The sequence below is a fragment of the Apium graveolens genome, chromosome 8 (assembly GCF_009905375.1).
Source record: "Apium graveolens cultivar Ventura chromosome 8, ASM990537v1, whole genome shotgun sequence".
In the NCBI taxonomy this organism is placed as follows: domain Eukaryota; kingdom Viridiplantae; phylum Streptophyta; class Magnoliopsida; order Apiales; family Apiaceae; genus Apium; species Apium graveolens.
In genome coordinates this window covers 265,343,226-265,357,875 of record NC_133654.1, presented here as the reverse complement: position 1 = coordinate 265,357,875, position 14,650 = coordinate 265,343,226, and the positions used below count along the sequence as shown (strand labels likewise).

Sequence of the window (14,650 nt, the reverse complement as noted above, 5' to 3'; positions counted from 1 at the left end):
GTACGAGATTAGGTTGCAATTACTGCATGAACTCAATAATTATATCAATAATTATCTTCAATGTGACTTTCATGCAGTGACGAGAACTTAAACAATTTTTTCTATGAACATGCTTTATAATAACCAAATGTACCTAAAACATTTTTGTCCATATTCCCCCTCTCTTCCATTCTGGAGTTGACATTATATATAAAAATCCTCCATAAGAACTTGCCAATAGGACAATAAGAATGCACTAGAGTTGACATTATATATAAAAATCCTCCATAAGAACTTGCCAATAGGACAATAAGAATGCACTATAAATATAGCTTCAAGATATCAATGTAAATCAACTGTATCTGTGGTCTCAGACTTTTCTCTGCTCAGACTTCGTCTGCAAACTAACAGGTACATATCTTACTTTTTTTGGTTTCGGATCAGTTCAGTTTCGGTTTATTTTATTTTTTTTGAATGCATTTGTTCAGATTTTCCATTATGTCAGAGTGCGTACTTTAACTTTCAGATATTCTTATTTAGTTATTATGTTCTTATTTAGTTATTATGTTTGCCTTTCAAGACCTTGCAATGGTTGATTACGCTTTTAGTTTAAGTAAAAAAATATGGATCAAATCTGATCCGATAAATGAATATTGATGTAAATTTAGGTCGATCTGATCTAAATCGGATCCACCTACATGTATATCCACTAGGTAAGAGTGTACGTGAACCTTATTTGGTTGTTATTTATCTTACTTTCTTATCTCCAAATTTTACAGGTCAAAGTATGTTTAAGAAAGATGTTATGAATATCAAAAACAACAATACCCTTATTCAGATAGTAATTATAACAAGTTACAAACTCAAGGATAGAAGAAGTATAATACATCAATTTAATTTTATGCAGAATAACTAAAATGGATTCTGGTAAAAAAGGAAAAAACCTAAAACTTACGCAGACGCCAACTTTCAAATGGAGGATAAGCAAAAATTACTCATCCGGAGGTGAAGAGAAATTCCAGAAGTGGTTTGAATCGGTAGATAAGACGCTAAATCTCCTAAGGAGCAGACCACGAGAATCGAGTGCTTATCGAGTTCCAGGTAAACTCAGAGCAACGAAACACGAAGCATACACGCCTCAAATGGTATCAATCGGTCCTTTTCATAAACGTAAGGCTAAGTTCCATGCTATGGAGGAGCTCAAATGGTTATACATGTTAGCTTTTGTTGATCGGGCAAAAATGCAGACTAAAGAGTTTTCGGCCTTGTATGTGTATGGAAAAAATATATTAGATTTGGAAGAGAAGGCCCGGGCGTGGTATGCTGAAGATATCGATTTAGACAAACATCAGTTCGTGGAGATGTTACTTGTTGACGGTTGTTTTATTCTTGAACTCTTTTACAGGTGCAAGATGATAAATACACAAAAATTTGAAGATGAATTTCTACAAGGTCCCCCTGAAAGCGAGTCCCATTTGAATCGCTTGCAGGTAATTTTACAATGGTGCAAACTCTGAAACATGATTTGATGCTACTAGAGAACCAAATACCATATTTTGTTCTGCAAAAACTTTTTGATTTGGTATCAAATCCAAACACTGCATCTGATGGAACACATCCACACATGTCGTTAGAAGATTATGTCTTATGGTTTTTCGATTCTGTTCCCATGTTGCGTTTGAACTACTTAAAGGCTCCCAAAAATAAGAAAGATGGTACCTACAATCATCTACTTGAATTGTTGCACCATGTCTGCAATGTCACTTTCGTGCCAAAATTACCTTCCACACGCGTTCCCAAAAGTTGCGGATTCACAAGATCTGCAACCCAACTCTTCAAGTCTGGATTCCAAATTGCACGGGGCTACAGGAGCATAGTGGACATAAGATTCATCTATGGAATTATATTTATCCCACAAGTCGTCATTGATAAGTCTAGTGACACAATATTTAGGAATCTCATTGCTCTAGAACAGATCAGCGTGGGCACACATACCATTACCTCGTATGTGAAACTTATGAGCACTTTGATTCGTTCTCCAGAAGATGCTAATTTGCTTGAGCGGCTAAATGTCATCATGAAATCAGAAGACGTCGAAGATATTACAAATTTCTTTAAAAGTTTATGCAGTCAAGTTGCTTTCGTCGATTTCTGTTATGCAGATCTGTGCAACGAGGTTGAAAACTATCAGATTCCAGTCTGGAGATGGCGCAGAGTGAAAGGGTATCTCAGCATCAGCATCAAGTATGTTGAATGGAAAGTATCCTATAAGGACTTAAAACGAGATTATTTTAAAAATAGATGGAGTTTTATAGCATTCTTAGCTGCATTTTTTGTAATCGTTTTAGGTATCCTGCAGACATTTTACACTGTCCGAGCTTATTATCCTCCGTATCATTGAACAACTTATGTTGTCCATTCCTATTCATATGTACTTGTAATGTTTGTTCAAAGAAATTTTTATGTAAAGAACATGTTGTTAATGGGTTATTGTTGTGCTGTATGGACTCTTCATTTTACTTTTGAGTATCCGCCATACGGGTCGGACACTCGACACTTAGACATGTACACCCGGACTTAGACAACTATTTTAACACCTATTTTAAGCCAAAAACATGCATATTTTTTAAAATGTTGCTGAATCCGATACTTGGACACGTGTTCATGTCGAACACTTCTAACCGAGTCCTAACCGAGTCCGAGTATCCGATTAACATAGTTCAATAGTTATTCAAGATATTCTTGTTGGGCTATCAGCATTGATGATCTAGTGCATTCCCATAAGATATTTGCGTCTCGTTGCTTTGGTTGATGTCGATGTGCATAGTAAAAATGCTAGCGAATGAAGAAGCAATTTGAATTAAAACAATAGCCCATTACATCCCAGAAAAATTATATTGTAAATATCAAATTTGATTCTGTAATAATAGAGTTGAGCTATTAAAATTTTATATTAAGCTGAGCTCGAGTTTTAAGTTACTCGTGTAGTGAAGTTGGCGAGCCGAATCAAGTTTATTTTTTCATTTTTATATTAATATTAATATTATATTTTATATAATATATGTAATTGAACTCAATCCAAATTAATCATATAAAATTTTTTCATCAATGTCTAGTGAAATTAATCCGTTAAACTCTAACGTATCAAAATTTTTACGAGTCGAGATGAGTTTAAATTATAGTTTCTATCAAGTTAGAGCTCCAACCTAAACGTTTTAATCAAACTCGAAGTCAAACGCATAAACCTCCGTGTGTTGTTTGACTCGGTTCGGTTGAGAACAATTTTATATAAGAGACCCGCAAGGGTTGACTCAATTGGTTAAAAAGAGGAAAATTATCTTATTGGTCACAGATTCGAATCACACGAAAAGAGAATTTATGATTATGCCTACTGAGTCAGAATCTGTCGCTTAAATGTGGTTTAGCTTGGTTCACATGGTTTGCAGGCTATTGCGTGAGCCCGTAGGGTTTATCCAGTACGCACCCGAATGGTAGCGGCTGCGGGTTACCTACGATAAAAAAAATATTAAAAAGAATTGTTTTATGCACAGTATTTATTGGATAATTTTTTTATTTTTTTTTATTATATTATTATTAAATTAAAATAAAATAATAAATTCGTTAAAATAATATTCTTTTTCCAATTTCACATTTATACCCTCAGGTCGGGGGATTTTTTTTTTAATCCGATATCAAAACCCGCTTTCACGCATCTCCACTAATTCGGAGAACTGCTAACCCACTCGTACCTGACTTGGAGCGGAAGAAACGAATGAAATAAAAAATCACGAAATAAATAAGCATCGTCATCCAATCAAATCAATCCGACGGTCACAAAACGATGCTGAGAACTACAATCCGTACACTTAAACCATTCAATCGCCGCTGTTCATTTCTCTCAACTCGCCGGAATATTCTAACTTCCGGCGGAACCGCCGCCGCAGCTGCCGAAGATGATCTGTTACTAGACGATGTCACGGCTACTGTGAAGCCTTTAGTGGAGCCCACTCTTCTTCAGCCACGTGTCGTTGTTTATGACGGCGTTTGTCATCTCTGTCACGGCGGTATAAAAATATCATCATCATCTTTTTAATTTATATATAAATATATAAATTTGAACATCTGATGTGTTTATTTGTTTAATTGTTTGTGTTTTGATGTGTTTGATGAGTAATTAGGGTTCAAGGGTTTTAGGATTTGTGTTTGGGGGATCATGCTATTTTTAGAAAGTTTTCGAGTTTTTTTTGTAGTGTAATGTTAGTTTGCAATAACTGTGCATAATGTCTTAATGTCTTATTGTGGTAGAGCGGGCAATCGGGTCGTGTCGTGTACTTTCGTGTCGTGTAATTTCGTGTTTCGTGTACGTAAACATGAAACCCATATCCGACCCGAAATGAATTCGTGTACCCTTATGTGAAACCCATATCCGATTCGAATCGTGTCGTGTACTTTTCGTGTACTTTTCGTGTATATTATATAAAAAATTAATATAATATATATATACATATAATATAAAAAAAAATCTATTTTAATGTATAATTTAATGAAATATGGAGAGTGTATATATAAATAAATATATTTTTACATAGTATTCTATAAAAACTTGTAAATATTTATATTATATTTATATTATATACATAAATATATGCATGTGTTACATATATTAATTTATAAATATATTTATCTCGTGTAATTTCGTGTACTTTCGTGTACCTAAATTGAAACCCATATCCGACACTAAATCTATCGTGTAATTTCGTGTTCGTGTACATTCGTGTTTCGTGTACCAAAAATTAAAACCCATATCCGTATTTTTCGTGTCGTGTTCACGTGTCGTGTACCAAATTGCCCGCTCTAATTGTAGTTGCGAACTTTTGAGCTAGAGTACCATGAGATTAAGTGTTTAATAGTTTGAAAAAGTTAGTTTCCGATGACTGGACATAATGTTGTAATGTAAGTTCTTGAGTTTTTAGTGGAAAATGATTATTGTAATTTTGAACTTTGGAGCTAGATTACCCTGAGATTAAGTGTTTAATAGTTGTGAAAAGTTAGTTTGTGATGACTGTGCATGATGTCGTAATATAAGTTCTCGGAGTGTTAGTAAAAAATGATTGTTGTGATTTGCACTTGTGAGCTTGAGCACTATGAGATTAACTGTTTAATAGTTGTGAAAAAAGTTAGTTTGCGATGACTGTGCATAATGTTGTGATGTAAGTTCTAGAGTGTTTTTAGTAAAAAGTGATGGTTGTAATTTTGAACTTGTGAGCTTGAGTACTATGAGTGTACCATTTTAATAGTTTGGAGAAAGTGCATTTAAGCAGAAAGAAATGTGAAGTGCTTTTATGTTAAGAAGAAGCTGAGTTAAGTTTGAAGAAATGATGGAGTGCTAACAAGAAGGTGTTGAGTGTTTTTAAGTTGTGTTTTGATTACATATGATGTATTTTTTGGATTGTGGTTTGTAAGTTGATGGGGAAAGTTAGAACATAGTAACTACGAGGAGGATTTTAGGAATTTACGTAAAAATGAAGATGTTTGACGAATGGAGATGATTTTAAATTATTAGTATATGAGTATTGTGATAACAGGACAGGATGTGTGCTGTTGAGTGAATATTTGAACTCATTTGGCTTGACAATCTTATTTGCATTTGTACTGTGTTATTGTTTGGTATATGTATTGATATTTTTTTAGCTAATGTTCTTTTATTTGATGAAGGGATAAAGTACATGCTTTACTGTGTTGAGGTTTCGTGTTTCACGACTACTTAACCTCTACATTTGGGACTGTTCTTCACTTTTGGTTTTATTTTTCGCTACAATTTTTTGTAGCCCATATATATATATAAATGATCATAAGACTTTTCGCTGTTGCTTGTACAGTTTGGCACTGAATGAGTGAGTTTGCTTAGTTTTTGTTTTTGGGGTATATTTCCTTGCATTGACACTAAATATTGATCTTTCACATTATGTTTATATAGTGCGCTTTCAGCTAATAACCATCAAAATATTTCACATGTATAATTTTATAAAGTTTGCATTCTGTTGGCTAAACATGGTGATCGAAAGATAATATTTGCATGCTCGTATTCAAGTCTTTCTTTTGAAGAAGATGAGTTAGTGTATTATCAAATTTTGCTCGAGACCACCAATTTTAGACCATGCATATGTTATAGTCTTTTATGTTTCTTCTCTTTAGGGGTGAAGCAGGTCATTCGAGTAGACAAACACAAGAAAATTAAGTTTTGTTGTCTTCAGTCTAAGGCTGCAGAACCTTACATGAGAGTGTGTGGAGTTGAGCGAGAGGATGTTCTTCGTCGCTTCATATTCATTGAGGGCCCAGGAGCATACCACCAAGGATCTGCAGGTTAGAACTCTCTATTGATGCTTTCCTGCACCATAACAATCTCGTAAAGAATTATTATAACCACGTGTGTTCTCTTTGCTTTGGGATGCCAGAAAATTTAAACAAAATCTGGATGACTATATCTGTCAATTTTTTAATTTACTGCTTTTCACTGCTTTAGATTTTGTTGATTATTTCTGTTGTATATAAGTTTTGTATGTTCTGTCATTTTGCAGCTGCGTTGAGGGTGCTGTCGTACTTGCCTCTACCATACTCTGCTCTTAGCTCTCTCATGATTGTCCCAAGACCTATAAGAGATGCTGCCTATGACTACATTGCTAAGCGAAGGTATGCCTGGTTTGGAAAAGGGGACAGCTGCTTGGTTCTGCGGGAGCAAGAGTTGCTCGAGCGTTTTGTAGATAGGGATGAATTAATAGATGATAAGGAATCTGATTCCTGATCAGCTCCATCTTTTCTTTTACATGCATGCTCGATCTTCTTCTTCTACGACTGATGTCTAGTTAGTTACTGGAGAAAATTGTGAAGGTTTATGTAAATACAGTGGTATCATCTACACGGGAAATCTAGCTTTATAGAGGTTGAATACTTGATCTTTCTCACGCTGTGATTGTGTGAAACATATTAGTCACCCAATGCTATATATATGTGCATAAAGCAAGTTATTTTATTTTAAGTTCAGGCATGGTTATTTTGAAAGTTTCCTTAAGTTGAGATGTTCTTGGAGTTTGGAAACATCAGAAATACAATTCCAATCTAAATTCTTGTTAGGCTTGATAATGAGTTATGAAAGTATGCAGATCTTAGTGTATTCAACTGAAGAGAGGTCAGGAACTCTTATACTTTTAATTATGGGACACAGATAAACAACAATAGGAACTTCTTAGACCAACAATGCTGAAAAACACAGATGACCTTTGCTGTCAATTTTAACAAAGTAGACGACTACATCCCACTTACATTACTATAACAATGCAAACAACCCAAAAATGATTTACTAATACAAACTACTTCTGTTTCTGATTCTTAAGAGTCCTGTATTTAGAATTCTAAAAAATGTGCCAAGCTCAAACGATGTCGCTGGCACAACCATTCAAACATACTAAACTATTCTGCTACTAATTTACTAATTGCTGTGATTGCTATTCCAGTCCTTCCAATCTTTGTCCACACAATCTTGGGCCCACTTAACAGCGGCACGTGCAGCTTGAGGGCCTCCGGGAAGGCCTCTCTCATTCAAAGTATCAGCCATGTCAATGAAAGGTTCAACCAAGAGAGTTCCAGGACCCCCATACTCTGTGTGCATGAAAGTATTGAAGATCTGTTGAGAACAAATGCCAATCAAAATAATATCGATAAGTATTCACATGTGTTTAAACTTGTACGTTGAAATCGTATTGGCAGAGATTATTAATGCTACAACAGACACAAACAACAAAAGGAAGTCGGGAATAAAGTACGAGCCTTGTACTGTTTGCTTCAATCAAATGTGGTTGGGAAAAGTTAATCTCGTGACTAAAGATTTTATGGTGTTGCGCACTTGTACAGTTGTACTTGGTCATGTGATAATTGCAAATGACAGAACAGAATTAAACTCTTTATAGCAATTCTCACAAGCTTCAGTAGCAATTTTAGCATGTAAAGAAAAAAATAAAAACTCATTCAGCAATATTGCTATGTAATATCAGCAATCAGCAAAGTTAATAGCAATTAAATAAACATCATCCATTTATATGACTCACGTTAGAAAACAGTCTTTCTACAGCACTGCGCTACACACTAACATCATTCAGTAACCAGATACATATAGGAACTTATTTTTGCATCGCAAGATGCGAAAGACATGCTGGAGTTCTCCCCTTCAGTTTTCGATCTATTTATGGGTTCCAGAGCTATAAACTTGTATGTTTCAATGACAGCTTACGTGTAGTGTACTGAAATTAACATAAAGTAGTGACCATGTCTAATTACCAAGCTTGCAAGTCGGAACGTAGGTATATTGTCATGCCAGGGAAAATTCCCTCTTGTTTTACGAACATACTGTAGTTAGGAGGAACCAGTCACCAATATGTGCAAGGCATATGAATAGTGGTAAGAAAGTTCAAGCCTAAACAAGGGCAGAGGTAAAACACGAACATAAATTTGTTGAAGCTGATACTTCTATTACAATCCTATATTTCTTATGTAAGCATGAATATCTCCAGGTAAAAATAATTTATCAATTACATCATTACAAGATAAGCACCAGGAGGATTCCAAGTAACCAATGCACTATTTGAGAATGCTCGATTGCTCGGTAGAAATTTCAATTAGTTCAAGGGATTGAAAGATTAAGATTTGAAAATATAGACGACCCCTTTGTTTCTATTTGTTGGCAAGGCCCCCTCTATTCTTGATCCTACCTAAAATGGTTTCTCTAATTGAAAATTTCGATAAAACAAAGGAATAGATGGGGTGAAAGCACGAGTCTTACTACTTTCTCCTTTGATGAACCCTTAAACGCACCTCTCAATTCTCAACCTTATGCTTTGACGAGAAAATCTTTTGTTAAACAGTATGATTTTACTATATTGTCCACTTATATTTAGTCATGAGATAATAAAATGAGAGCACAGATAGAGAAATTAGTTTCCGTAGATTTTATACCACAGTAGCATTTTTGGTATTAAAAAAAGAAAAATCATTCAGCAATATGCGCTGCTTTATTGTAGTAGCAATTAGTACATTGGCGAAGCATATTCAGTATTCAGTAACATCTGCTAACAATAGAGCCTGTCATTCAGTGACCAGAGAGGAACTTAGTTTTGCATCATAGGACTTATCCTAACAAGCATATTGGACTCAGCATTTTCTGATCTTCTCTCGTTTCTGCAGTTCTAAGAGCATCAATGCTATACACTAAATTTCTCAGGGACACAGCTCACACAGTGTACATTATAACCTCAGTATATTGCCATGGCATAAACAAAAGAAAATCCCCCCCCCCTACTATACATATTTACACATTTCTAATTAGGTGGAAAGAAGTCACCGATTTGAGCAGCGAATATGAACAATCCTAAGATTCATAGCTTAACGAGGAAAGGAAAAATATATGAACAGAGATTCGCTACCTCAGATACTGATACTGCTATTATCAATCTAGACTTCATAAAAAAGCATGAAAATCTCCTATTAAAATAATTCTACAGTTACATCATTAAGCAATCGTTTCGAAAATATAAAGTAACATCAAACTTACATCTTTACCTATCAACACAATCTCCACATATTTGAAGTCATGGTTTCATCATCAAAAACTCATATTCTTAGGTGTAAACATATAACTCAAATGCATCTTAAATTTTTCTAAATTTTAGAACCAAAACTCTTCCGGAACATAAATTAGTTCAAACTCTATAATCAGAAAGCAAGTAACATAGAAATACCTCCGTGCATACACCAATCACTTCATCAATTGAATCTCCAAACATATCTTTCTTTGAAAGTTTCTTCACCAGATGGCTTTTAAACTTTTCTGTCTCCTGCAACCACATTACATAAACACACATAATTAATTTTATTACACGCACAATAATCTCTCTCTCTCTCTCTCTCTCTCTCTCTCTCTCTCTCTCCCCCTCCCCCTCAAACACACAAAGTCTCTCTCTCTCTCTCTCTCTCCCCCCCCTCCCTCTCTCCCCCTCCCCCTCAAACACACAAACTCTCTCTCTCTCTCTCTCTCTCTCTCTCTCTCTCTCTCCCCCTCCCCCCTCAAACACACAAAGTCTCTCTCTCTCTCTCTCTCTCCCTTCCCTCACACACACATACTTATACTCTCTCTCTATCTCTCTCTCTCAAGCACACATATAAGTACCTGTTGAGCAAATTCAGGAATAGGGTCAGGAAACTTATACTCAGCAGCATTGCAAATCAGCTTATTGGGGCTGTTCCTTTTCTTTGTCAAGAATGAATTATGCAAACAAAAAGATGAATCCTTAAAATTAAGACCATTTTTACAAGGTAAGGCACAAGTAGCTGAAGAAGATAAAGAGTGAGAAACTGATAAGATACTAGATGGTACAAGAAATGAAATTGATGTAATAACTGAAGCCATTTTATGACAACAATTAATCTTAAAAATCTTGAACTTGTTTTATCAGTTTGAGGATGTTGTGTACTTTATCAACAAACAAATGGTCAAAGGAGTTATGTTGGCAGCCTTGCAGTGAAGCCCAAGTTCCCTGCTAAAGTCCGATTTTATTGGGCCACCAAAACAATTGTAGGCCTATCAAATAAGTTGGACAGCCCGTTTTAATACAAAGCCCGAGTTTAAAAGTATGGAAATTTACCAAAAATAACATTTTTTAGCAAAATATTTATAAAAATACGGACGCCGGTTGCATATGAGATTGCAACGGTTGCATATGAGGTTGCCCTTCATCCGTATTTTTGTAAATATTTTCTGCAATTTAGATATTTATGAAAAAAATCCTTTATATTTTGTGTAGGTTATGATTATCTATTCTAATTAATATATATATATACATGTTTTCTATTTGACATATTACAATTTTTTTCATTTATGATCACGCAACTTTACAAGTTCAAGAATCATACCCTCTCCGTGATTATACAAAATATATTTCTATATGCTATACTAGATACAACATTTTTTTAAATTGCTACTCATCTTTAAAATTAATGACATTATTAAATAATATTTAACCAATAGTTTTTTAGGCAAGTATTTAATTATGTTAATAGGATTGTTGAGAAACTGGAGTAAATTAAGTTATAAAATAATTTGAAGTAAGTGTTTGTCGTCGTCATCATCTCCATAGCTAAAATCAATTTTATCAGCATGTCTTGTTTATTACATGTATTTTTATTCATCGACCACGTTAGTATCTAACAATTTACATTATTTATTATTTACTGGTCAGTGTTGTAAAAATCGGAACTAATCAGTTGAGCTACCAATTTAGGAATAACTGAAAATCGGAAATAATTGCAATAAAAATTAGATATATATTAATATTTAATATATTATTATAACTACATTCGTCATTTTTTTTTAAGAATTTAAGTTTATTCGGATCATATTCTATGCATTGATTCAAAACCCTACCTTCTCTCCTTCTCCTCTCTGCATAATCACATCATATTTTGCGATACTTTATAATTTTAAATTTTTGTTGAGTCACTTTCATATATTATAAAAAAATGATGAAAAAAACTTAAAATGTCATTTTAGAGTACATACAAATATCAATGATGCAAAACAAATTAATTCTGACAACTACTAGTCAACCAGTCATTGCTTGAGTAGCTATCAAAATTCCAAAGTTGAATTGTTCATACTTAGAAAATACTCCCTCCGATGTGTGGACTGAATTGGCTCCCCTATTCACCAACACATGATAAAATTTGAATGTTTCATAATATCTTGTTAAAGCAAGTTTAAAAGTGTCTTAAACTACCCAATCCAGTCTTGCATAATTGCAAGTGTCTTGTTCATGTGACAAGGGTTTAATCATTTGTTATTAGTTTGTTCAGTTACGTAAATGGGGTCAAATACAATGAGTTTGGAGGCGATGTATGCACGTCTAGCATTGGAGGAGGAAGAAGGCGGAGAACAGATCGAAGGGGTAACGGAGAATACACAAAGACAAGCAACATTTGTGTTGATTGGAAGGTTTTTAACAGATAAGAATATCAATTTTCAGGCCATGCAGAATGTGTTGGCATCCATCTGGAGACCTAGGGAGGGTATGGAGATTCATGATTTAGGTGGATTACGGTATTCATTCGTATTTTATCATTTTCTTGATTTACAAAAAGTCATTGAGGGGGGGCCATGGACTTTCGAACAAAACCTTCTGTTACATCACAAATTAGAAGCAAATGAGGATGCCCATTCAGTCCAGTTAAATAAAATGGAGATATGGGTTCAGATTTACGATCTACCTGTAGGCATGATGTCAGAGAAGTTACTGGAGAATGTAGGGAACTATGTGGGAACTTTTGTGAAGGCTGATTCTCAGAATATTCATGGAGGGTGGAAAGTATTCTATCGTATTCGTGTTATAATGGACGTTGATAAGCCGATTAAGAGAAGAATGAAGCTCAAGAGGGAGGGAGGTGTATGGTCATGGATAAATTTTAAATACGAACGATTAAGTACGTTTTGTTTTGTATGTGGTTTGCTTGGACATTCTGACCGAGATTGTGGCATTGTCTATGCGAATCCTGATAAAACTATCGAGAGGTCATATGGGACGTGGTTACGAGCTCCTACTAGGGGGGGAAGAATCAGAATATCGGAGCACGGTGGTTACGTAATGGTGGGGATGGAGGACAGAATTGGCGTTCGAATTCCGGTGGAATTCAGGTACCAGGTAGTGCGGATCAGGCGAAAAATATGGGTGAGAGATTCATGGAGATAGACGGGCGAGTTACCGAAGTTAGTGGAGAGACAGGTGTAATACGGTTTGGCCAGTGTTCTCAACAGAGTGGACAACATAATTTGAGTGCTAAAATTATGGAAGGGATAGAGGTGAGCGGGAACATAAGTGAGGATGAGACAGTTGTCATGGATTCAAAACGAAAGAGGGGGAATGAGGATGTTATGGTAGATACAAGTGCGATAATTAATGTGGAGTCAAATGGGCTGGATATATCTAATGTCGGGCCAAAAAACTTGCTAGAGGCGGGACCTGTTGTGCAGGCCCGCCTACAACAATGAGTCTGTTATCGTGGAATTGTCGTGGGCTGGGTAAACCACGTACAATTCGGTTTTTAAAAGAGCTTACCCAACAAATAAAACCTAGTATTATTTTTCTATCAGAAACCTTATCAAAAAAGAAAAAAATAAGTGATTTATGTAAAGCTCTGAATTATGCTGATTGCTGGTCGGTTGATGCTCAAGGTCATAGTGGTGGAGTGGCGTTAATTTGGAGGAATGAAGGAGGGTGTGAGATAAAAGATGGGGGCACCCATTACATTGATTTCGAAGTGGTAAACGAGCAAGTTGGGCGATGGCGATATACTGGTTTTTATGGTTGTCCGGAGCGGGGAAGAAGGCAAGAATCATGGAATTTATTGAAGGATTTGGCGGGTAGATCGAATCTTCCATGGTGTATTATCGGGGACTTTAATGATATGATGAGTGCGGATGAAAAAAGAGGGGGGAGACCTCATCCGTTTCATTTGATTCAAGGTTTTGTTGATGTAGTAAATGAGTGTGGATTGAGGGATTTAGGCTACGTGGGGGATAAGTATACATGGGAAAAATCTCGTGGTAAGCCGAACTGGATTCAAGAGAGACTCGATAGGGGTTTAGCAAATCAAGATTGGTGCAGTCTATTTCCACAAGCGGAGGTTCAAAATCTGGAAGTAGCTACGTCTGATCATTTGCCGTTGTTCTTAAATTTGAATAAGCAGGTATATCAAGTAAAGGAGCGCAGATTTAAATTCGAGAACTCATGGTTACGTGAAAAGGAGTGTGAGTTGGTGGTTCGGAATGGGTGGAATGAAGCATTGGGCCTGGATATTGTGAATAAAATTAATTTATGTGCTGTCCGTTTGAAGGAGTGGGGAGGTGGCTTAGCTTCAGAATACAAGCGACAGGGTAAGGAGTATCGAGCAAGGCTGAGAAAACTTCGTTCACGAAGAGATATTTGTGGGATTAATCTGTATAATGAAGTTAGGTGGCAATACATGAATCTGTTGGAGAAACAGGAGGTGTACTGGAAGCAACGGGCAAAAAATTTTTGGTTACGGGAAGGGGATAATAATACACGGTTTTTTCATAAGTATGCGTCTGGGAGAAGAAAGTCTAATCGCATGAAAAGAATCAAGGACGTAAATGGTGTCTGGAGAGAAACGAAACAGGAGATTCAGGAGGTTGTAGAGGGGTACTTTTCTCAATTGTTTACTGCATCGGGTGAGGATGGAAATATTGCAGATGGGGAGGCTGTAAAACGGGTGTCAGAAGCAGAAAATAACGATTTAATAGCTAAGGTTACACGAGAGGAAGTCAGAAGTGCAGTCTTTTCTATGCATCCGGACAAATCACCAGGTCCGGATGGGCTTAATCCTGCATTTTTTCAATCTTTTTGGAGTGTGGTGAGTGATGATGTAGTCCGGTTTTGTCAGCAGTACATAGACACAGGTGTTCTTCCTGATGGTATAAATCATTCGGTAATTTGCTTAATTCCAAAGGTGAAAGTGCCTCAAACCATGTCTGATCTTAGACCCATTTCGCTTTGTAATGTATTGGTGAGGATTCTTTCTAAGGTTATGGCTAACAGATTGAAAATGTGCTTGG

At 35.8% G+C, this 14,650-nt stretch overlaps 3 protein-coding genes across 3 annotated transcripts; 2 read left to right on the top strand and 1 right to left on the bottom strand.

The window, feature by feature from the left end:
* The first annotated feature begins 254 nt into the window (after positions 1–254).
* Positions 255–2,457, top strand: LOC141678419 (UPF0481 protein At3g47200-like). The gene is made up of 3 exons (XM_074484733.1): positions 255–390; positions 887–1,431; positions 1,470–2,457. The coding sequence occupies exons 2-3, from the start codon at positions 897–899 to the stop codon at positions 2,378–2,380; spliced, it is 1,446 nt and encodes a 481-aa protein (XP_074340834.1). The 5' UTR covers positions 255–390; positions 887–896; the 3' UTR covers positions 2,381–2,457.
* A 1,276-nt stretch (positions 2,458–3,733) lies between these two features.
* On the top strand, positions 3,734–7,020 carry LOC141681023 (uncharacterized). Its single transcript, XM_074487086.1, has 3 exons — positions 3,734–4,043; positions 6,175–6,342; positions 6,558–7,020. The coding sequence occupies exons 1-3, from the start codon at positions 3,821–3,823 to the stop codon at positions 6,779–6,781; spliced, it is 615 nt and encodes a 204-aa protein (XP_074343187.1). The 5' UTR covers positions 3,734–3,820; the 3' UTR covers positions 6,782–7,020.
* Positions 7,021–7,208: 188 nt separating this feature from the next.
* LOC141676664 (protein PLASTID REDOX INSENSITIVE 2, chloroplastic) lies at positions 7,209–10,492 on the bottom strand. The gene is made up of 3 exons (XM_074482359.1): positions 10,196–10,492; positions 9,768–9,863; positions 7,209–7,660 (listed from the first exon to the last, which is right to left on the bottom strand). Exons 1-3 carry the CDS (start codon positions 10,433–10,435, stop codon positions 7,466–7,468), a joined length of 531 nt encoding a protein of 176 aa, XP_074338460.1. The 5' UTR covers positions 10,436–10,492; the 3' UTR covers positions 7,209–7,465.
* Between the last annotated feature and the right edge of the window lie 4,158 nt (positions 10,493–14,650).

Bases quoted from the DNA above. Each gene is read 5' to 3' on its own strand.
- LOC141678419 (XM_074484733.1), top strand. From the start codon at position 897: ATGGATTCTGGTAAAAAAGGAAAAAACCTAAAACTTACGCAGACGCCA. The intron at 1,432-1,469 runs GTCCCCCTGAAA...AATCGCTTGCAG, and splicing joins TGAAGATGAATTTCTACAAG to GTAATTTTACAATGGTGCAA.
- LOC141681023 (XM_074487086.1), top strand. From the start codon at position 3,821: ATGCTGAGAACTACAATCCGTACACTTAAACCATTCAATCGCCGCTGT. The intron at 4,044-6,174 runs GTATAAAAATAT...TCTTCTCTTTAG, and splicing joins TTGTCATCTCTGTCACGGCG to GGGTGAAGCAGGTCATTCGA. The intron at 6,343-6,557 runs GTTAGAACTCTC...GTCATTTTGCAG, and splicing joins ATACCACCAAGGATCTGCAG to CTGCGTTGAGGGTGCTGTCG.
- LOC141676664 (XM_074482359.1), bottom strand. From the start codon at position 10,435: ATGGCTTCAGTTATTACATCAATTTCATTTCTTGTACCATCTAGTATC. The intron at 9,864-10,195 runs GTACTTATATGT...ATGTGGTTGCAG, and splicing joins TTCCTGAATTTGCTCAACAG to GAGACAGAAAAGTTTAAAAG. The intron at 7,661-9,767 runs GTATTTCTATGT...TGTTCTCAACAG, and splicing joins TGATTGGTGTATGCACGGAG to ATCTTCAATACTTTCATGCA.